Source organism: Dendrobium catenatum, unplaced genomic scaffold, assembly GCF_001605985.2.
Source record: "Dendrobium catenatum unplaced genomic scaffold, ASM160598v2 fragScaff_scaffold_432, whole genome shotgun sequence".
NCBI lineage: Eukaryota > Viridiplantae > Streptophyta > Magnoliopsida > Asparagales > Orchidaceae > Dendrobium > Dendrobium catenatum.
In genome coordinates this window covers 822,908-848,068 of record NW_021318894.1, presented here as the reverse complement: position 1 = coordinate 848,068, position 25,161 = coordinate 822,908, and the positions used below count along the sequence as shown (strand labels likewise).

The window sequence follows — 25,161 nt, the reverse complement described above, 5'->3', positions numbered from 1 at the left end:
TTCAAACCAAATTTAAAAAAAGAGTAAAGTCACATATTCCTTTTATACTCATCTAACTGTATTTATTTTTCAAGCAACCAAACAACTCATTAATCCTCATATATTTTGTAGAACTCACTAATCATTTTTAAGATTCTCTTAAAAATGTTTGTTTTCCTATACTTAAAATAATTGAATATAAGTTCATTATTTTTTAAAATAAAAATTTCAGCTTTCAAGAATCAAATGATCTTGTAGTTGAAAAAGTAATTTATTTATTTCTGATTTGTTATTTTTTCAAAATAAAAAAGGGCATGCTTAATTCTAATTTTTATTTTATTTTTTTAATTTTTATTCAATAAATTTTTTTGTAGGAGTTCATTTCTCTTATATTTTTATATTGGATGTTTTGGATAATGTTTAACAATTTTCTAAAAACATGCTATTATTTTGTAAAGTAAAAAAATATGATAAAAATTTCAATATAAATAGTTATTTTTTAAATATAAATAAAAATATGGCAAAAGCCCTTAATTTAATTTTAATACAAATCAATATCGCCTTGGCAGGAGGGAGTGGCTTATCTCTATTTTTTGGTATCGCCGGCTTTCATCTTGTTTTTATCTCAGGACCGCGGCGTAGATGCAGCAGCGGATATAGCGCAAGGGGATGCTTACCCTTACCTCGATGGCCTCTTCTTCCATGTAAAGCCCTTCTCTTTGCCTTTTATAACGCATTTCTACATCTCTCTATTCAATTTATCTGTTGTATTGCTTATTTTGTTGTTCTTCAATCTTAAACAGCTTGAAACCCTTCAACTCATAATGCCATTGTTTGGTGCTTGAAATCCACTCCGGAATCTAAGCCATAAGATGCTAGTTTGCTTTCGTTGCTAATCTTTAGAACAAACTTGTCTGTAGTAGGGTGGCTTTAATTGTTTGCCTAAATGTAGGGTCTTTCATCTTTATCTCGTTTTCTGGAAGTCAATCTTGGCATTAGGCCAATCGGGAATTGATTCTTTCTTCTGGCTTTAAAATCTCAACTTTTTTTTTTTTAAAACTTGCTGATTGTTCATTGTAAGTAAAAACATACAGTAATGAATTTGCGTGCTTCCTCTTTGGCTTTATGTTTAAATTTACTAAATCTTCAAGTTAGAGAGGTAAACGTTTGGTGCATGATGCATCTCTTAAAGTTCTTTTGTTTTATACGGAACTTATGTCATAAAACTAGTTGGTAATGATTTCAGGTATGGGGGAAAACACTTGATTGACAAAGGAAATTCCACGTAGCATCTAGTTGATTGTTTATCCTCCATAGTTATATATAGACGTGCCAATACTTGTTAAATTGAAAAGTTGTGAAAGTCAAATTTTGTAGGATATTCTTATATTAGATCTAGTTTCTTTTTGGGTACCACTCAATGATGGTGAGAGTTGAAGCTCTCACTACACACTTTATGAGGTGGGGGGAATACCATCCTAGTAGCACTCATTGATGGATTATTTTTTAGGTTGTTTTATATTTTACGCTTTTTTAAATTTGTCCATATTTTTAGGTATTGAGTAGGGTTAACTTTTGTTCTTTAGCACATTTTTTTCTTAATCTCAATGCAATTTAAGATCCACATTTAGATGATTTTTTATTCCAAATTCAAATAAGATCACCAAGTGGCTTGTGATAGGCTTTTATAATGGAGTTTTCGGAGGCAAGGGGACAAGAATAAGAAGGTTAAGTTCATGTAGTTTGGCCTACCATGGGACATGTTATGACAAAGCAAAAAATAACTTATATAGCATGCGATGAATTGTTATATTTGGTATCAAAGTTGAACCTCTAGTATGATGTGTGTTTTGGGGATGAGCCAAGCGGAAGCTAATCTCCCATGACATCTCGAATCTTAATGCAGTGGTTCAGAAGAGGGTAGGGACTAGGGAGTTATTGCTTGGGGCAGAGGTTGGGACAAGAAGTAGCTCCTAGCAAGCTTTTAGAATGACAAACTTCTATGAGAAAAGTGAACCAAATCCTACATTGAGAAGGGAGGAAAATTAATTAGGTTATATAAGTAAATGTTTAGAAAAAATGTGTGTGGCGTACTAGATGGGGTTCTTTAGGAACTCCAAAGTCAAATGTGCTCATTGGAACACTCTCAAGATGGGTGACCTCTTGAGAATTTGCAATAATAATAGTAAAATGATGAGATATAGCCTAATATTAGATAAATTATATTAAGGTGGACACCTCATATAGTGTGTTTTGGGTCATTATAGGTGATTTCAAATTTATTTCAAGCATCTATGCTATTTTTGACTAGTTTTGTATTGAAGACATTATTTTGGTCAAGATCTAGGATATGTTTTTTTTTTTTTTCTAGTTGTTAGTTGAGCTTTTGGGTTTGAGGTAGTCCATTGTGGAAACCAATGTCTTGTGTTCTCTCTATATTGTACCATGTAATCCATTTGATCTAAAATTGATTTGCTTTCATCTTTCTTCAGAAGCCTAATACATCTCGTTGATTGGCATTGTCAAATATCCGAGCGTAGGCCACCTAAAGTTTACTTTGGACTAAAGCCAGGTTGGTATTCTCTTATTTCATACTATATTATGTGCATTCTTTATTGTTTTACAGTGGATAATTATTAGAAATAAATTGGTTTTAAACTCATTATTGCGTTAGACTTGGTTTTTGATATGGGGAGTAATTCATTTATGAGATTGCAACATCACGTAGGACAAAATAAAGGTCCGGAGGTTTAAACAGGTGTGAAAAGCCAGCTTCAAAAACTGATATAAGGTTAGTAGCTCTTTGGAAAATAACTTTTGGGCATTTTAAAGGATCACTCATATTCTCTATAGAGCGCAACCAACATGCGGACATGTGCAACTCCAATTGTAATTGATGTAGGGATCCTATTCTAATAATTGCCTTAGTTCTATTTTTGGACAATAGCTTGAATATGCTTCTGATGGCCATATTAGGAAAGTAGATGTATTAGATGTGGTCTATATTTAGAAAGGTAGAGGTAGACCTAAAAAGACTTGGTTAGAAAATATTAAAAATGACTTTATTTTATTAGATTTAAATGAGAAATTGACTCTTAATAGTACACAATGTAGAAAAAAGATTCATGTAGCCGGCCCGACGTAGTGGGATAAAGGCTTGTTGTTGTAGCTTGAATATGCACACTCTTATTGCCCCCAAGGATGTTTGCAATCCAAAGGCGAAAAAGCCAAACAAGTGTTACTTGTTTAAAGTATATTATTTCTTCTTAACCCTCTATGACAAATACACATATCCTGAAGCATTTATATCTGAATTCCTGATTGAAGTCCTAATTTTAATGCCAAAGAAAGTCAAGAGCAGCAACTGCTTTTGGCATTAACATGAATTAGAAATTTGGTTTGCCACTTGAATTCATGCATCACATTAGACGGTTGAACTTTGTTTCAGAATGCCTGGTGTTATAAGGAGAATGACAGCTTCTCTAGGGATGATATAATCATTGTATCCTCATAACTCTTTGGCAACATGGACACCCTGAGCTGATTAAAGCTTGATGGAGGATTGCTTATCTTGAATGTGGGATACACTTTACTTTCATATCAAGGATGGCCAGTATGCAGCTTGAGATTTCTGCGGTGATTAATTACTTAGTTTTTTCTAGTTTTTCCCGCATTTATAGCGTGCATTTATGCATGGTTTTACATGTGTTAGGGTTATATTCCTGCATATTCCTGCATATTCCTGCATACAATTCAACAGCAGTTTTACCATTGGAACCTGTTTTGCGGCTGGTCTATAAACTTCAATAATCTGTCATTATCTTGAATGTTGTATGCTCAAATCGAACTCTTTGGTTGTGCATGATACACTAAGGCTTTCTTCTCTGCTGTATGAGGCGGCCTTAAGCTAGGTGCATGATCATTTGTGCATATACAGACTACTTCAAGTCATTAACAGACTTTGCAAATAAATTTGGAGGGTGGGCCTAGAGCATGATTTGGTGCCTTCATTGTGATTTGGAGGTCATGGGATTGAATCACAAAAAAGAATCTCTCTAGAATGTAAAGGCAAGCCTACTTATATCAGCCACTCTCTTGAAATCTCTTCACTATGTACTTCACAATTAAATTTGACTCATCTTCCTTTACTTGAGGCTGGGCCTAGAGCATGCTTAGGTGACTTCATTGAGATTTCAAGGTCATGGGTTTGAATCATGAAAATGGCCCTCAGCAATGTAGGATCAAAAGTGAATATATGAACTTCTTTCTTCAAACCACAGGCACCTTTACTTGATGTAGCAACGTGAAGGACCTTGTTTGACTGACTGAGCCACATGTATCTCTTGAAATAAAAAAGCCAGAACGCAAATGTATTTTTCTGTGAAAAGCAAAGAGGGTTGGTTAGAGCTTTTCTTTACCTGGCCTAGAGGACAAGGAGAGAAAGTGAAGGGGATGTAAGAAATTTGGCAAGGTTGGTAATGAAAAAGAATAGCGGCAGAGTTGTGTTATGATTTATGAACATACCTTTTCTCTTGTCGCATACTTTTGCCACACTCTTATACTGCACTTGTCTTTTCCGGTCATTTGGAGGACATGTGTAGCCATAGCAGATGCTATTGCTTGAAGATAAACTTAATAAAAGAAATTGCAGTGGGTTTACTAGTTTTTCCACTTCTAATGGGTTGATTTAAGAAAAGCTGTGTAATTTGAACGTATGATCTGGTCGCCTTGTCTTCACCTAAAGAAGCTAACGAGGATAATTATAGATAACATAAGTTCTATATGCATCCAAGGCTCTAGAATAAAAGTAGATTATTCAGTAAATGCAAGTATATTTTATATCGACAAGGATAGCTACTTTGGCATATGCATTTCCAAATATTCTAGCCATAATTCTTCACGTGAAAGCACGTGTTTTCTCTGTGAATATTTTTATCCATAAAACTCCAAACAAACTAATAAATTGTGGGCAAATAAATTTATTGCTCTATTTTTCTAGCAATTTATTGAAAAACTCTCATGCCAACTTCTAGTTCTAAAACTATATGTTTTTAGGTGTTGTTTTCTTACTTCTATTTCACCTAAAAGTTCAGAAGTTAAATTGCAAACATACCCTGCTATGAACTTAGGCATTCAATATAAATATTTTCTATTCAGAAAACTAAATGTCATCTTTTTGTGGGCTCCAAAAATTTGTGCCCTGACTCTGTTGAGGAGTTTTTGGTAGTTTTGGTTCAATTTTTTTGAAGGTAAATTAGGTTGGAGATAAGACGCTAGTAAGATATTTCGCCCTTTTTTCATGAGGATTTTATGATATGATTCTAAATTTCTTATAGGTATAAGTTCCTATGGATAAGGAGCCCTTTCAGTGATGAGAGAGAACTTTTGATTAACAGTAGTTGTTATAAGCTAAATATGTTGGTATAGTAGCAACAAATTTGGTATAGGATTTGAAGTCTATCACCTTATACTTAAAGCGGATGGTAGGTAGAATAATGATCTCATGATTCCGTCATCACGAATTGCCATGGTCCCTAGTCTACTTAGTCAGAGGAGGTAGTTGACTCAATATGACCTAAGGATTGTTGTCGTTAGCCATGAATTACTTCATCTAAAAGATTATTGTAGACTAGGGATTGATGTTTGTCTAAGGGGACAAATTTAAGTTGTCATTAGATAATAGAGGGTTTTGTGCTCTATCAAAGGCACCCTATAATTTATTATTCAAGAGTTTTTAGCTATTGGGGAACATGTGGTTTTGTTGTAACTGTAATTTAATATTGCCATTTCATAGCTAAACCACTTAGACATAACCATTTATTTGTATTGTCATTTGATAGTAAAACTACTGGTTAGAAAACAAGTGTCACATCCTTATTGATGAGAGATCATTTGAAAATAAATCATAATGAAATGTTTGATAAGATAGTGTGAGTCAAGGTTATTCTTGAATTTATCATCCTGATAAATGATTATGGAGGATGGATGTATTTTATTTGTTTTGAGTGTTAAGGCAATAAGTTTAACTTGTATTTTATTTGTTTTAAGTGTTAAGACAATAAGTTTAACTTGTGAAATTTTCACATTTTTTTTAGTTTTGAATCTTGTAATTTTTTTTTTTGTTTAAATGTTGCTCCAAATTGATTTGTATTGGGATTTGGGGGTTTTTTTTGAAAAAAGATATGCTTCAATTGATATTTGATCTCAACATGACCATGATCTAGTTATTCGAACGATTTTTTTTGTTACTTAAACTTTTTCAAATCTTCCTGCTTGCCAGTAGAGTATCGGGTTCACAAATTAATATTATGAGTTGCCAATGTGGGCTCCGAAAATTCGGCTCCGGCCTCCCCGCTGCTTTTCTTTTTATTCGGCGAGGGACTTTTAGCTGACTAAGTTCCGGGGTAAATTTTGGAAGGCAGATGGGTTTGTAGATAAGACACTACCCAGAGATTTTGCCCTTAGTTGCTTCGTCCAAGGGGACCTTGTAGACCTGGGATGGGTATTTGTCTAAGGGGATAAATTTGAATCCACCTTAGCTTACAGAGGGCTTTGTGCCCTATCAATCATATCATATTGCTTCATATCTCAAGGATTTGATGCCATTAAGGAACACATTGGCTCTGGCCTTAACCGGTATTTCGTGGTGCCATTTGGCCGCAAAACCACGCGGTTCAGAGGGCCCCGGATCGTCATAACCGTTTATCCTGCGGTGCCATTTGGCGGCAAAACCGCCAGTTAGAGGACACGTACCACGTCTTTATTGGCAGGAGATTGTTTGAGAATGGATCCTAGTAATATTTTTGACTAGGCATTTGGCTCTTTGTGAGCTGAAGTAAATTTTGATTTGTCCACCCTGACAAACTGTTGCGGAGGGTGGATCGATTTTGTTTTAAGCAATCGATAATTTATTTCAATTTTAAATATTTTGGAGTTTCGGGATTTCTGGAATTTTTGCAGGCTTTGAGTGGCATTCGAAAATATTTGTGAACCCCTCCGGTTGAGATAAACATTCAACACGGCCATCATCGGGGTGTTTGGGGGTCATTTCCATTTGTTTGATTGAACATTGTCGACTCTGTTTGGCTGCCGACAGAGGATCAGATTCCTCGTAAGCTTCGTGCCTTTTGTTCATGAATTTTTCTTGTTGAAGGCCTTGAAGGCCGAATATGAATGTACAAAATAAATATTTCGGTCAACTTCGTGACCGCATATTTATCTGATGATTCGAACATTGCCTACTCCTATTTATCTACTTAGGAGGATCGGGTTTCATAGGCTTCATGCCTATATCAATGAATTCTTTTGATTGTAGATTTTAAAGGCTTAATATGAATGCATTGAAACAAATACATCGGTTCCCACAACCATGTGTTTGTTTGAAGGTTCGAACCCTGTCGACTTCTATTGATCCGTATAAAAGGATCAGGTTCGAACTAGAATTCACTTATCGACCTGCGCAACATCCTTAGGCGTCACGTGTGTACCAATAACACGCTCACCGGGGCCCATGCGGGTTTGGGGGCATTTTATAATTAAACCCTGTCAACTCCTTTTTACCTTCTAAGGAGGATCGGGTTTAAAATTTGATAACCCGCGTAGCATCCCTAGATGTCACGTGTGTACCAATAACACGCTCGCCGGTGCCCATGCGGGTGATTTTTATATTGATTTGGACGTACCCCATTGTGTACCTATGTGTATACAAATTATATTGCACGTGCAGGGGTACTTTGAAATATTTGTAGACGTCTTCTATCTGCTTGTACAGAGGTTGCAGATCTGGTGGCGTGGCGCTGTAGATTGTAGACGTCTTCTGTCTGCTTGCATAAGTGTTGCAGATCCGGTGGCGTGGCATTGTAGATTGTAGATGCCTTCTGTCTGCTTGCATAAGTGTTGCAGATCCGATGGCGTGGTTATTTGGATGTCATGAGGTATTTTCTCATCTTGACGTTGACTCTCCTTTCTCAATCACCGGGGAAGGATCTTTCTGAACTTTGGAGTCAATGACTGCTGATTTGGGGAGAACTTCTTTTAGGATCTTCAGTGTAGTAGACTTGTTATTTTCGGTGTTTGTGGGTACCAGTGCTGTTTTCTTCTTAAGTATATAACTAAGAAGAGACTTTAGAACACCAGGAAGTTTAGTTATAATTTGTTCTATTTCCTCCATTCTGCCAGGTGGTGTCCTTTTTCGTACATCGGTTTGCCTTTGTACTCGGTGTACTAACAACACTTTGATCACCACTGTCGTAGGTGATGCTTGTACTTGTGCCCACAGTGGTTCGTTATACCTACGACATATCCACTATTGTTATCCACAAGTATTCATTTGCAGGGCATCGTTGTATCCTCTACGACCTCCTGAAGGTATTTGTAGAAGACCCATTAACATCAGTACGATGTCCACCTTTCACCAATCTGAGATGGTTTTGCTAATTGTACTTGTTTACATGGGACGGTCTTTGACTGCTGGTCTCCAGTATTGCCATCTCAATCAACAGGCATTTTTAGGAATTGTCACGGAAGTCTATTACACCTGCATCGTGTCCACCTTTCACTAATCTCAGGTGGTTGATGATTTCATTTGCTGCAGGGATCGATCTTTGATTGCTCGTATGCTTTGCAACTATCTGTTGTTTCTTGCAAGCATAGTTCATTGATCTTGTAGGGATTGTTGTAGGAGTTCGTGCATCAAGGTCTTGTAGTTTGAGTTTCCCGTGTGTGATTCAAATTTTGATCTTTGCATGTAGGAATTCGTGCATCAAGAGCTTGTAGTTTGAGTTTCCCGTGTGTGATCCAAATTTTGATCTTTGCATGTGTTTGGATCCGAATTCAGTTTCATTCAGACTTGAATTCATCAAGTTTATAAGTCCCCACTTAATGTAGTATAGCCTGAGTTCAAGTGCGAGTTCAACTGCTTTATTCGGATCCGGATTCAATCCAAATCAAAGTCTTTGTTTGATGTTCCTAGTCTGTTCAAGTTCCCTACAGTTCCTGTGAATTCAAATTGCATGCTCACATTTTGTTCAAAGTCTTCTAGAGTCCTTGTAAGTTCATTTTCATGTTCAAATTGATTTGAATTGGGCTTCAGTTTGATTTTATTTCATTTGATTTTGATCTTTATTAATCATTTGAGTTCAGGTTCTGGTCCACAAGTTCACTGTTCTTCGTATAGGTCCTCTGCTCATTTTAGTTCAAGTTCTGTGCTCTTCTGTTCAAGTACATATCTTCTATATTGTTGCCCAAGAAGATCTTCAAATTGTTCAAGTTTTTTTGTATATTTCAGTGAAAATTTCGGCAGCACCCCGGCATATCCCCCGTTTGGGGGAAAATAGGGGAGCTGGGCCTTCCCACCACGCTACTAGAGCGTGTATGGTAGTGTCCTTAGCACCGCGGCCTGTACAAATTTTCATCCCACCACGCTACAAGAGCGTGTATGGGGCCTTCAGCAGTACCCGTACCAGAACAGCAGTGACGTACCAGAACAGCAGTGACTCTCCCCACCACGCTACAAGAGCGTGTATAGGGCTCTCCCACCTCGTCGTATGCTTCGCACCGGGCTCCCTCCTACCGTGCTACAAGAGCGCGTATAGTGGTTCTCCGGTCCGCTGCAAACGTCGAGAATAGGATTTTGGACCCAATCATAACTTTGCGTAGCAGTCGTCGGCGGTCGGTGTCGAGGTCGAGGACCGTCCCCACCACGCTACAAGAGCGTGTATAGGGCTTACCCGCCTCGTCGTATGCTTCGCACGGGCCCCTCCTACCGTGCTACAAGAGCGCGTATAGGTGGTTCTCCGGTCCGCTGCAACGCCGAGGACGGGGTTGGAGTTAGAAATTTATACCTTTAAAGACCGGCGGTGGAGGCTCGTGGACCGAGGCAAGAGGCACGGTCGGCTCGTGGATTGAGGCAAGGGAGGGCATGTATCATTATTATTATTATTATAAAAAAGTAATTTTAATTAATTATAATTAATTACTTTTTTTTTAATAATTAATTATGATGTATTAATAATTAAAATAAATTTAATTACACTTAATTTTAATTAATAATAATCCAATTAAAATAAAATAAAATTTTAATTAATTTTAACTGATTATAGTTAATTATTATCATAATAATTAACTATAATTAGAATAATTAATTAAAATTAATTAAAATTAATTTTAAGTAATTATTATAAGAATAATTAAATATAATAAATTATTTAATTATAATTACTTTTAAATAATCATAAATTAATAATATTATAAAATTAACTAACTATAATTAAAAGAAATTAATTTTAATTAATAATAATAATATATAATAATTATAAAAAAAAAAAAAAAAAACAAAATCTCTCCCTCTCTCTCGGGTTCGGCATATTAGGGATTGGCCGAAGAAGCTTGCGCTAGGAGAAAGTTACCTGCACACCGCGCGGGCTCCCGTTGTTTTGCTCCGATCAATATGGTGTTAACTTCCGATCCTACTGCAAGGGAAAGTCGCTGTGGGAGCAAAGTCGAGCAGCCACGAGTGAGCTAGGGGAAGAGGCGACGTCAGGCGACCGTGGGGAAGCAGGACGGACGACACACGACAGGGAGAAAGTTCCTTCACACGAGCGAGCTCCGATTGCTTCCGCGATCAACGTGTTGTAACTTCCGACCTAAATGTCGTAACTTTCGGCCGGCACGAACAGGAAGGGAAAATCCGTCGAAGGAGCGAAGTCGAACAGCATTAAGGAGCCGAAGAAGCGACTCGAAAGGGAGGAAGTTACCTCACAGCCGGCGAGCTCCGTTCTTACTTCCGATCCTAATGTCTAAACTTCCAATCCAGCAGGGAGAAGAGAGCACAGAGCGAGAGTGAGAGAGATCGAGTGCGACGAGAGAGACAGAAAGAAGCCGAATGAGAGCGAGACGTCGTCGTGCGAACCTTATGCGGAGATCGTGGGAAGAATAATGACATCGTGCTGAATTCGCGCGCTCGAACGTGTCGACGACGTGCTGAATTCGGCCCAACAGGTACGTAATTATATATTTTTTTTTTGTTTGTTTTATACGACAGGTTAACAGAGGAGAGAGCGAGGGAACGGAGCGGAGAGGGGGAACAGCAGCCCGAACACCTCCTTCTTGCCTCTTTTTAATGACATGAGGGAGATCGTGCATGCGACGTGGGAGGAGCGTCGCGATCGTGCCCGCTACGTGCGACGTGGGAGAGGCAGAGAGTAGGTGAGGATTTGATTTTACATTTTTTTTGTTTTGGCATAGCATACGGGTCAAACAACCAAGTAGGCTAGATGACTTTGTGAAGTTTGCATTTTTACATGAATTTTCTTTACAAAAACATTGAAGGCCTAATACAAATGTAAAATAAAATATATTGTCACTTTAAACTTATTGTGTGGGCATTCATTACGGGTTCAAGCCTCGCAACTCTAGTCCTTATGAGGAGAATGATTAGGCTTGAAATGAGAAACTTATGATCTTGCCCTATATGTTGAGCTCTGGTCGATTTCTGGAATTTGAACTATCGCTGCAGTGTTGTGGTTGGGTGCTGCAGTGCTAGGTCAAATTTTTATAAAATATCAAAAACTATTTTTTTAAAAATCTTAAAATATGTTTAGAGAGAAGAGAGAGGATTTTAGAGTGAGAAAGTCTTATTTTGGGCGCCTCCGATCCGATTTCTATTGTCGGCCTATTTCAGGAAATTGTTCGGATCAAAGTATGTTATAATGCACCTATTTCAGTTTATAAAAATACAATAATTTAGTATTTTTCTAATTTAATTTATAATTTCAGAGAGTAAAAATTATGATAACTTGTACCTACAAAACTTTCATCTTTTAACTTTATATATGTTATATATATATATCAATTATGGCCAATTAGGCATTTTTTGAGGAAACTTTCTCCGCATAAATTGAAAAAATATGGGGTTTTTGACTATTAGAAAATATCCTGATCCAAAAAAATAATGCTATAGTACAATTAAAGCTTCGAAATAATGTTCTGAATAATCTTTAATAATCTGGTAATATTCTGATACTATGAAAATTCTGCTAAGTATATAGTTCCATTGCCTCTGTTGAAACATTTTGTAAAATTCTTTGAAACTGATTTTTTATTTAAATTTCTTTTCTGCAATTCATATATATATATTTATATATATATATATATATATATATATATAGATAGATAGATAGATATTGCTTGAATTGTGTGATTTTGAGGGGCTTTGAGGTGTGGTGGAAGTTCTCGTGCTAAATGCACAGAGAGTCATTAGGATCTAAAATTTTGAATATTTGATATATGCTAAGCATTAGGAGTTATAATGGTCTACTTTTTTGATATACTAGCACGTGGAGTCATAAGGGTTTGTTTCTGATTAGAGATATAAAGGCCTGAGAGAAATTTTTAATTTTTTGTTCTGATATATGAAGTGTTTGTTTATTACTTTCAGTGCATAATCTGCCTTTAGTTACAGTCTACTCTATTTCAATTATTTGTAATTACTATTTTGCTCCGTATGATAAATTTTTTATGAATTGTGTTTAAATTTAAGTTAAATGCATAATAAGTAAAATGTTTTAAAATTTATATTGGTGGGTGTGACCTGCTGCATTGTGATGGCTCACACCTACTTTGTTTTTTCGTTTCAAATCAGGGAATTGAGAAAAAGCCTATTGAGTAGTTGATTATTCAGGATCTTATATGTTTGAGCCTATATAGGCATCTTTTTTATTTTTGTACAATCATGATTTGTTGTCAAATCGTTATGTTTCTGTCTGTAGCCATAAAGAATAGCTCATTCCATTCCTTGCAAAATAATATATATATGTATTTACTAATATTTAAACTTAAGTATTAAGTATTTTAATAACAGTTAATGAAAAGTTAATTAATTTTATATTATTGTAGCTACATCCACCTACCTATGCATGCATAGGGCGGATTAGAGTGTTGTAATCAACGTCTGGGATGGATGAAAAGCTGTAGTGGAACGTCCATCAGCATATTATATCAATATATAATTAAGTTAAAGTAAGCAATAGCCTATTCCATTTCTCCTCCCACCCTTCACTTGTTCTTTGGAGTTTGAACAACAGGTCGCGAGCACTGAGGCCGTGCGGGTTGCTGGCTGGAGCTTGCTGCGGGCTACTGGGAGAAATTCAGAAATCTGGCATTTGTCGAAATCAGATAAGGAAATAAGAGAAGGAAGAGGGGAGAGAGGAAGGGGGAGGAAATTTGGGTTGAATGAGAAGAAACTTTTTTTGAGGTAAAATTTTATATTCCTTTTTGGTTGATTTCAAAAAAGAATAAGTTGGAATGTATTTTTGAAAGGCAAATATGTATCCTTTAAGTTGTATACAAGAGGAAAAGAGGTCGGGTATTGTAGGAGAACAAATTCATTTGACTACCCTACAGAATGAGGTGAAATATCCATTATGTAGTATAGGAAATGATGACATGTATATATCATTGTAATAATCTATTTATGAAATTGTGGTAGCATTGTTCCTATATTAATCATGTTATTTATTTACTGGTACACTTGAGTTCCACCTTTGTTTAGTTGAGTTTACTGGATATACTAATGCATGTTATAAAAATGTGAAGCTTAATAAAAGGTAATTGTGAAAAGTCATATTATGGGGGATAGACTCATATAAGTAAAGATGAAAGACCTAATAAGGTAAGCCTTGTGGACCGTACAAAAATGTACCTGACTCTATCTTCTAAAAAGTTTAAAATTCGAATTCAACCTTGAAGGGATGAGCAATAAGTGTGCAAAAGTCTATAATCATTATATGACTTGTTTAAAATATTGAAAAAATAAACATATCATGAAATATAGGGAAAGTTAAATAATACATATTGTGATTGACATTGTTATGCATTGATTATTTATACATTTTATGATTCTTATAAAAATTTAGTTATCATTTAGAATTGAATGCAAATTATAGTTGATTATTTCTTGTACTAGGATTGAGTATTTCATTGAGCTTTTAGCTCAGTAGCAGTGGTTGTAATACAGGAAAATGGAATAAGCCAGCGGGACTCTAGGCAGGAGGGTGACTGCATTTTTGTGTACATATGTTTTTGATTTGCATAGAAATAAGAGTGGGAAGCTGTTCAATAAGACTTTTGGGTATACAAAATTTATTTGAATTTAGTAAGATCTGTTTTTTATTTGATGCATTTCGAATATGTTTTCAATTATAAAATATTGAGATAGAGTCTTTAGACTTGAAAAACATGAGGTGTTGGGATAGTCTAGATAGGTTGTTTGCTATTCACTTGATCTTTATAGAATTAAGTCGGGGTTCTTGTTAGTAAGAAATATATCAACTATCTATTCAGATTCTTTTTATTTGTTACACTCTAGGTTAATTGAAGGGGGTTAAAATGGGGTGTAACAATTTCGGCTGAGACGGGGATTTAAAAATTCAATTTGATTATATAATAATAATAATAATAATAATAATAATAAAATAATTAAAAAGGGTGCGTTTTTATTCTAGCAAAATTACTTGCCTCTTGCATGCCTCGTAATGTGTTCACCTCACACAGTAGCTAATTTTGTACTTCGCCATCACGGCAACCCATGCATTATGGGTGTTTTTTAAAGTTATTTTGATGTTTCAGACACATCGACATAGTTTGTTTTGCGAACATACAACGTTTGAATGATGTTTGTGCTACTTCGTATTTGTTATCTGTCATTTTCATTGTGTTTGATTGAAGCAAGATCATGAGGTGCTTTCTATGGAATTTTCAATGCTCAAGACGCATTGACGATGTCTGTTTTGCGAGCGGGTGACATTTGGGTAGTTTCGGCCATGGTCTATACATTTTGAACTTATTTCATGTGATGTCGTGTCAGTTGGTCGCCACTTTTGTTACCTAGCTATGCTTGCTTGAATCAATCGTGAAGCACATGCGGAGGTTAAAACTCATATAATGAGGGGGACAAATATGAATTTTTCAGAACTTGTTGGAAACTTTAGCTGTTTATTATTATAGTTTAACAATATTGGGTATTCCATGTTCAACTACTTCTATCCTCATTGCAAATCTTGTTAAGGTTAGTTGGTTTTGGCATTGCATAGTTGTTCACAATTTTATGATGTACAGCATTTAGATATTCGGGTATTAAATATGTAAAGTGCCTTATAATGCTAATTAAATTTATTCAATTCATGATGTTGCATGTCTTAAAAGAATCACTTAAAGAGTGATCTATTTATCAGACTATAAAAACTTTGTATCTATTTAGTTAATCACGTAATTGTTAACATTTATTGATTGTATTAGTTTTCTGAATCCTAAAAAAATTATCCTTTAATACTTTATGTTAATGTTAGGGCGTTCCCTGAAAGCGACATGTATGACCTGAATACAATGAGAAATATGTAAGGGTCACTGCACAGGCGCCCGGGTGCAGTGTTAAATAGGCAAGAGTTCCAATATCATGGACGGGTGTAGGCAAAGAAGCTAGTCCATGAAACTAAAATTAGGATAAGATCTTGGAATGTAGGTTCCCGTACAGACAAATTAATGAATTTAGTAGGTATTATGGTTCATTGACATAAATATTCTATGCATTCAAGAAACTAAGCGGGTTGGAGAGAAAGCTAAAAAGATTGATAGTTTAGGATTTAAACTTTGGTATTATGATAGGATTCATACTAGAAATGATGTATATATGATTATAGATCAGCGTTTGAAGGATAATATTGTAAAAATTGATAGAATTGGAGATAGAATTATAGCAATGAAAATTATTATTGATGTTAAGATTATTAGTATTATAAGTACTTGTGCACTTCAAGTAGATTTGGATATGTGTTTAAAATTAACATTTTGGAATAACTTAACAAAATCAATACAAAAAATACCTCTTGAACAAAGAGTTTTTATTGGAGGAGATTTAAATGGACATGTTGGTAGAAAGGTAGATGATTTTAAAAGCATATATGGTGGTTATGGGTTTGGAGCGACCAATAAAGGTGGTAAAATAATATTAGATTTTATTTAACTTATGATTTTATAATTGCTAATACCTTTTTTAAGAAAAGAGACGAGCATCCGATCACCTATAAGAATGGATATAATAAAACTCAGATTGATGATTTTTCGATTGCAAAGATTATAAAGTTATTTTGAGTGAAAGTTTATGTACCCAACATCGCTTATTAGTTTTGCACTTTAAGATGAAGGGGAAAAATATAAAAAATAAAGTAAAACGTTGTTCTAAGATTAGATGGGGGCATTCAAATAATACAAACAAAATATTTTTAAATGTAAGATTCGAGATCTTAAGTTTTTGTCTGTGCATGAGGAAGCTAATGTTATGTCAGAAAAAATAGCTAGTAATATTAAGAATGTTGCAAAGGATATACTTGGAATATCAAAAAGAAAAACTCAAAATAGTTAAAATAGTTGGTGGTGAAATAAAAAAATGTAAGAAAAGATAAAAAATAAGAGAAAATTCTATAAGATGGTGGTGATAACTGCAATGCTTTATGGCACAGAATGTTGGCCATTGAAAGAGAAACATAATATTAAGTGTTGCAGAATTGAGGATGCTTAGGTGGATGAGTGGATATACTTTAGAGACAAGGTACGAAATGAGCATATATGTGAAAAGGTTGGAGTAGCTCTAGTGGCAGATAATATTAGAGAGAGTTGCCTTAGATGACTTGGTCACATAAAACTGCGGCCTTCCAATGACCCGGTTAGGAGACTAGATGTATTAGATTTGGCTTATCTTAAGAAAGGTAGAGGTAGACCTAAAAAGACTTTGTTAGAAAATATTAGAAATTACCTTTTTTTTATTAGATTTAAATGAGAATTTGACTCTTAACAGGATACAATGGAGAAGAAGGATTCATGTAGCCGACCCACATATGGGATAAAGGCTAGCTGTTGTTGTAGGCTTCTAGAGATATCAAGTGATGGATGCCATTAATAGCACACTAAGTTGTAAAATTTTAGAATTCTGTTGGTCTATTATTGTAACACTTAAGAATCGCTCCAGTTCTACTAATTAAGCGTGGACCTGACAAAATACAGGGATCTGATACGAAGGCAACATGGGGACATGGCAACTCTTTAATAAGTAGAACTTGAATGATTTATAATAGGATGGAGTTGGATGTTGTTGATGATAGCTTCAATTGAAGTCTTGAAGTTTCCGTAGTTGTAAACTATATGAAAAAAGAATCCTAATCAGTCCTGGTCTATTTTGTTAAGTTATTTAATGTTCTTATTTATATATATAAATGCTTATTTTCCTTCTTTCCCAGAGTAGTTACCCTTCCTATTTACATTTCTTTATACCCGTAATTCACACCTCTTGTTGTATTTTGTAGGAAAAAGAAAGGTTGAAGTTTGTCCACTGAGGGCTAACTTATGGGATTCAATCCGATCTGGGTAACTGAAAAATGTACTTTCACAATTTAATTACCGAAGATATTCAATGATTGGATAAGATCATCAATTCCTTTTTTAGCACTTGACCTTGCCTATAATTATTTGTTCGTTGTGAAGTTGTTTTTGGCAGAATCTGCATTAATCTTTTACCATAAAAGTATCTGATGTTCTACATCTGATGATGTCTTTTAGCATTCGAAGATCATTATTTTGACTTTTTTTCCAGAAATTTGGGGGACATATGTTTAAGTTCAATTGCAATTTTAAGATAAAATTAAAGTAAAATAATATTCTTTATGAGGAAATTTTTTTTTCACATTACTTAAAACTTTTTTGTAACATAATTAGAGTTTATATTCTTTCGTGGTACATTTCACAACTCGCCAGCCAACCTTATAATATCCAAGAATAGACAAACTCCTTACTAAATCAGGTTTGTAATGCCATATCAAAACCCATATTCCAACATGCCAGAATCATGCATCTACTAATTCTTTCCTTAAGAATATCGGACTAATAACTTGAAAATCACAAAATCAATGTGTGAGTTTATAAGAATAAACTCATTAGGCAAAACATGTTGTTAAGCAATTACGAGAAATGGGGAATGCTAGATGCTCTATAAAAAGGCACGAATATAGTGACAATCACCTTCTTCTGCTTATCAAATATATTCGTGATTGACTTGCGAGGGGGCTCATCACCGGAAGCCATCTACAAAATAAATAAAAAATGCTTAGTTCTGAAAATAACTAAATATAGGAAATGTTAAAAAAAATTATGCATATAAGAAGACATGTAGAAAACTAACTAATGCAATGTGTAATTGAACATGCATACAAGAAGAATTGTTGAGAACTAAATATAAAAAATGCTGTAAAAAACATGCATATAAGAACAGCAGAAAACTAATTATGGAAATGTTGTAACAAAACATGCATAAAAGAATAACTGTAAAAAACTAATATAGGAACTGTTGATTACTAAATATATTCACCTTTCCATTACTGCTCGTCAACGTTTTAAAAGACGAAATCAGGAATTGAGGTGTTTTGGCTAAGCGAGGCGAGGCGTAAGCCTAAAAAATGATAAAAATAAAGTAATTAACAGTGCCGAGCATGTACCGCTAGGTACCGAGTGGTACTGGCTCGGAACTGAGTGGTACTGGCTCGGTACCGAGCATGTTCTGAGCAATATCGAGCATGTACCTAGTGGTACTGGCTTGGTACCGAGCGTGTACCTAGTGGTACCGAGCATGTATCGCTCAGTACCGAGCATATACTTGCTCAGTACCGAGCAGTACTGGCTCGGTACCGAGCATGTACTGAGCGGTATAAGCTACTCAATAATTATTATTAATACTATTAATTATATATTTAATAATATATATTTTAATTTATATTAACTAGGCTAATTATATTAATATTTAATTAATATTTATATTACTAATTAGTCAATTAATTTATGCACTAATTATACTATTAAGTATTTAATTAATTTGCTTAATTATTAATATTTAAATCATATTTATTAAGTTAATCAATAATAACTTAGCTGCGTCTAGGGTTTGCCTTTCATCTTCTCTTTTCGTCCTTGTTGTTCGGCTTCGTTGCTTCATAGGAGGTGTAGAGATTACACGCGTCGCTTCTTTTGCTCCTTTGTGGCTGTTCGACTGCGCTCCTTCGACGACTTTCCCTTCCTGTCGGATCATAAGTTACGACATTTTGATAAGTAGAAACAACGGGAGCTCGTTGGCTCACTGGCTTTGAAGGTAACTTTCTCCCTTTCGAGGCGCTGCCTCGATGCGCCTCGGCGTCTCATGTATTGAGGCGTACGCCTCCGTGGAAAAAGGCGTAAGCCTCGCCCGGACGTTCGAGGCTTAAGCCTCAGTTCGCCCAACCTCCGACTCGATTCGAGGCTCGCCTCGAGGCGTCCGCCTCGAACGCCTTTTTAATCGATGCTGCTCGTTACTTGATTGTCTTCCATCGGACCACGCCACATCCTCACCAACAACTTTGTTGTCACTATTTTCCTCAATATCAATGTCTACATTCTCTAATTGTAACTTACTCCCATTTGATACAACTTAATTATCAACATCGTTAGTAGACTCCTTAAAGTTTGACATATATTCCTGTTGATGTGTTGCTAGTAATGTTGTTCAACTCTCAATAATCCCACTGGGTTTTGTCTTGATTACTACTAGACAATCTTGTTTAGCCTGCTCTTTACTTGGGTAGCTAGCAAAGTATACTTGACTTGCCACGCGAACAATGACATGGATTATGCTTTGCGTATCTCCTACCTCATTTTACTAATGTAATACCATATAGTGGATGTACTATTGTACATTTGTTCTGATTAATTTCAAACAACTCACAATTAAAGTGGTATAAGTTATTCTTTCACCCGCATATTGTAATTGTAAGACCCCGTAGTGTTCACACTTGTCACCTATATGGTTATTCCCTCTAATGGAGACACCATAATTTTCTATCTTCTTACCTTCACACCAAGATTTAATATGAAATATGTATTCATTTACAACAAAAAATTGGCCATTATTTGACTATTCTCGTTAGTCCCCAAGCTAGATCCATTAATTTTTGATCTTGAACATTACTACCTTGAGTGTGAACCTGAATAGGGCAATAAGTAGAACTCTCTAATTAAAATGTTTAATAGATTCCTTCCTTTTGACAAATGATTACAAAGTGAATGTTAACATATGCACCAAAGACTTGAACCAATTTGAGAAGTCAGCTTCGATTTCTTTTTAACTTCTGATGTTGAAGATGTAGTTAAAGTATTAATGAATTTCCTACAAATTGTGTATATTAGCCATCAATGTACTGTAATACGAATGAAAGATTTAAATTACTTACTTGAGATATGGCTCAACTTTTTGACAATTAATTAGGGTGTACAATATAGCTACTCTAATCTTCCTATCGTTCAAATAACATAAGGTGCAAACTCTTGCTGGCTCACCCCATGCGTTAAATACAAATATAGTTGAATGAACATTATTGGGTATATCCATATTTTTGAGGTACCTTCAGCTTTGATGATTATACATGTGGGTCGAAGTAGTAGGAGCAAAATTGGGTTGTCTCGTATGTTAGATATGCTTAACATATCGATTATTCAAAACATGCTTATTCTTAAATGTCTTTTTCAATTTGTTTATATACCTGCATAACATGCGTGTTTTTTATGATTTTTTTATACTTCGAAAATCTTAAAAAAAATAGTCAAAAGGAAGGCTATCTCTCAAATGAATACATTCACCGATATTGAACTTGTTTATCAACTTTGACCTCGTATGATAAATGCACATTCAGATGCTCCATGGAGTCAAAACATCCGAGAGAAAATATCTTCTTAGGTTTACATAAAATGAAGGAGATATTATGCTTACTAAGAACTAAGGCTTCTTCATTCAGTCTGGATGAGCATAAGTTTTTAAAAAAGTACTTAGTTCGATTAAAGGATTTAAAACTTAATCCGGCAAGTAACTGAAGGTAGTAGGCATAAGAAATTCTATGAAGATGTAACAATCATGACTTTTCAATCGAAATAATTTCCCCAATTTCATGCCAACATATCTACTGAGGTTGTAAGCTGTTGACCTCTAACCAACCACAGCCAAATCAACCCGCAAACCGTCTACCCACAACCCCATGTCACCCGTAACTCCCTCACATTCTTGACTCCTCAAAATCGAAGACATTGTTCATTTAGAGATACGCACATAGAAGGAACTCTGACCAACGATTCTCTCGACTCTCCTTACCCTCTCTGTTGTACGTGACTCCACGAGCCTAGCCGAATAGAACTCTGGCAGCCTCCTCGAGCCTAGCAACCCGAGCTCGAGTGCACAACTCCCCCGTTGAACTCCGATTCCTGTGTCTCCTGTGAGTAAAACTAGGCCCAAGCAGCCCCTTTCTGCCTCTGACTTCCCTTACATGAACGGCTCTAGGTTGTTTGGCCTTGATTCGTCCAGGCCTGACGCCTCTGTTTAGGCGTGAGACCAGCTGCCTAGCTTGCCTTCCAACCAAGTATCGTTTATCTGCAATCCGAACCCACACTTACTTTCTAAATTTGAAACATCAAATGTGGAAGGGAAGAATTATTTATGTAATTATTAATAAATAATATATATGTATAGTATAGTATAGTATAGTATAGTATAGTATAGTATAGTATATATATATATATATATATATATATATAAAGAAGTAGAAAGAGGCGTCGCTATCGCTCGGTTGGAAAGTTGAAGACATATTCTGTGGTTGTTTCGGTCCTCCAAAACCTTCAGCCGTCGATTTGATCCGTCCGAGTGGACCAGAAAGGGCAAGTGCCCTCACCAACCTTCCCTCCTGGGGATGGCATCAAAAGGCTGCCGAATACTAGGAAAACATTGAAATACAGCAAGCACACGAGCTATTTCTAATAACTTAATGCACACAACCTCCCAAGGGGAGTTATAAACCCTCTCAAGAGGAGCAACAAATCCTCAAAAAGGGAGTAATCAACCCCATTCCAAATAAATTAGGGGAGGCTTCTAATTGAAGCACACGGGCTATTTCTAATAGAGGCAATAAGACTCACTCAAATGCAAAATTACATATTTTCTACTAAAACCCTGCTAACCTAAAGTTCAATCGACAACTTCTAATAGAGGTAGTAAGTCTAACTTTAGCTAATGCGTTAGGGGAAACCTCTAGGTAAAAATAGCCTAATCCTAAATCCCTGATAACCCATGCCACCTCTAATATAAGCTGTAAGTTCCACTTTAATCAGGGTGTTAGAGAAAATTTCTTAGAACAAATAACAAATCTCTGATAACTTGGGTCACCTATAATAGAGGCCGTAAGACCCAATATATGGGTCACTTTTAATAAAAGCCGTTAGGCCCACTATATGAGCCACTTCGAAGTGAAGCCGCAAAATCCGTTATATGGGCTACTTTCAAGGGAAGCCATCAAACCTGCTATACGGGCTACTTTGAATAAAAGCCGTAAGCCCGACCCAAATCCAAACTACAGGCAACTTCTTAATGGCGCCGTAAGACCTAATCTAAGTCTAAATTACGAGCAACTCCTAAATGGGGTTGTAAGACCTAACCTAAATCTAAACTATGGGCAGATCCCAAGCGGAGCGTAAGTCCCAACCTACAGCTATCCACTTTAGTTTAGTTGAGATCCCTGAGAGGAGGTAGCCCATGATTACTAATCAGATTCCTTGGACACTACAATCAATAGTTGTTAGTGTTGACAGACTCAAATCTATGGTATACCCGGGGCAACAAAACTATGGGATCTTGATTGGGTTTACCTCTATCACCTACAACCAAAATTAAAACTATAGCATGTCTAAACATTAATTTATCCTTAATCGAGAGTTTTCTTCTATGCGTTAGAATGTGTAATTAACTATGAGGGCTTGCGCTCATAGGAAGTGGAATATCATAACTAAATAAACCCTGATGTCGATCATCAATGGAAATATGGTTAATTTATAATACAATCTACCTGTGGGAAAAATGAGGCCTAAATCTGACGAAAGTGGGGTTCGTGCTGTAGCGTCATCTTTTCGCGAGTAAACAGAAGCATATCCATCAGGTAACTTTAGGCTTGCACCAATTCACAAACTGATCGCCTCTGCATCACATCTTAGTTATATCTAATTAAGTTTGTTCTTCAATACGTGAACGACCAAAAAATACTCTTTTTGTTTAAGTTGTGGTTCAATCCATATCCCGACACTCTGTACTCAGCTAATATTTGATGTAGGCAAAGCTAGATTTTTTTAAAAATTTTCTTTATGTTTCCTTGCTTCCAAGTTGGCTATATAGGTATTTAATCTTTGGGTTGTTTTTTCCTTAATGAGCTTGGCCCATATCTTCCCATGATGGCTGGTTGTAGTGTGTTCCCTAGGAAAAATTTGGATTCCCTTTGCTAGCTATTGGTTTTTCAAGCAAATTTCAGATGGCTATTGGAGTTCTTCTCTACCTTGGTTTCGCCTATGCTAGGAATACTTGCTGTTGGTTTCCCATGCTGTTTCGGTTTTCCCTAGGCTTGGTTTCCTACTGCTGGTCGTTCTGATACCAAAATGATGAAAAAAAAAACACAAATATTACACAAACTAATATTGCAAACCAAAAATAATTTTTTTATTTAAAATATTGACAAATATAAAACAATATAACCTTGTTATTTTTAAATTAAAAACACAACTAAATGACACCCTTCAACTTAAAATAAAATAACTTATTAAAGATTTGCGAAGAAAGTTACAAATGGAATGAGAACTCTGGAGAGAAGAAGTAGATAGAGGGCCAAGACGAAGTAAAAGAAGTAAAGTAGAGGAAGATTGCTTGCAAGCTAAATAACCCACAGATTGTAGTATCTAAATATTCATCATCATTCACCACCCCTGTTCGAATGGCCAACAACAGGAAACCAAGCTCATGGAAAATCGAAACAGCATGGGAAACTAGCAGCAAGTATTCCCAGCATAGGAGAAATCGAAATTTTCTTGGAGAATTCCAACAAACATTCGAAATTTGCTTGAAAAATGAACAACCAGTAAAGGGAATCCAAAATCCAAATATTTCCTAGGGAACACAGACATCATGGGAAGATATGGGCTAAGCCCATTAAGGAAAAAACAACCCAAAGATTAAATACCCATATGACCAACTTGGAAGCAATGAAACATAAAGAAAATTTTAAAAAAAATCTAGCTTTGCCTGCATTAATATCAGTGCATCAATGATTGTGGGTTTTAACTTTACTCTTTATGATATTTGATCATTGGTTTGCCTTGGTGGGGATTGTGCCATCTCGACTTTATTTTTGGTGAAAACATTCTTGTTTCACTTAAATGTATGGTGGGCAGGTAAGAACATACGATAAGTCGAACTAAATGTTCTTGCCTCCATGTTAAAAGTGAACGATTTAGTAAATTTCATACAATATAGGCAAGCTAATTTGCTTGCAGTTCTCCAACTTGATAGCATAATGTATACGGGAAGGTCACTAATTGTCCAAAGTAAAGATGTCCTCATGATGAAATTCTATTTGGCGAAAATAATAATATTATATGTAGTCTTGCCTTCTTCCCACAACAATTTAAGTCATCAATTAAAAGTTGCAATAACACATCTTTTTTTGCTTTTGAATTATGTAGGTCTTAAATAATGTGTATGAAACATGTAGGGTGTTGTCATACATATTTTTGTTGCTGGCCATAATGAGTAAGGTGAAATTTTTTCAAATGGAGTAAAATCATCTGTGCATAACCCAAATCTTACATTTCTTAGTTCTACGACATGCGTAGGATGTGAACGGTGCTCTCTAGCCTCAGCTTCTGACAAATGAGTTAAAACACCTCTTTGTGAGATATATTTATTGTGCTATCTCATGTGTGCAACAGAGCTCGTTGGTGCATATAGATTACAGTCTGGGAATAATGGGCAAGTAGATCAATCTACTAACTGACACATCCTTCTATTTTATATGTTTTTTCATATTTTGGTTTAAATCTTGGTGCACTGCAATGGCGGCATGTTATCTCTGATAAATCATCCTTGTAGAACAACTTGTATCCATTAATATAACAATCTATTTTTATAACAGTCAAACCCAATATGTTAACCAATTTTTTAGTCCTATATAAATTTGCTGGAATTATATTATCTATAGAGTTGTTCTCCTTAAGTAGCCAAACAAATTGATTAAAATATTTCAGGGAATATTA

General features: G+C 35.5%; 1 protein-coding gene across 2 annotated transcripts in view; it reads left to right on the top strand.

The window, feature by feature from the left end:
- Positions 1-534: 534 nt before the first annotated feature.
- Positions 535-25,161, top strand: part of LOC110092647 (serotonin N-acetyltransferase 1, chloroplastic) — a 44,010-nt gene continuing 19,383 nt past the window's right edge. For both annotated transcript variants that reach the window (XR_003700525.1, XM_020817293.2), the window contains exons 1-3: positions 535-683; positions 2,472-2,551; positions 17,334-17,394. Coding sequence is in view for 1 of the 2 variants with exons in the window: in XM_020817293.2 (XP_020672952.1) it covers positions 649-683; positions 2,472-2,551; positions 17,334-17,394 (176 nt within the window). In the remaining variant the exon portion in view is untranslated. The remainder of the gene's footprint in view (positions 684-2,471; positions 2,552-17,333; positions 17,395-25,161) is intronic.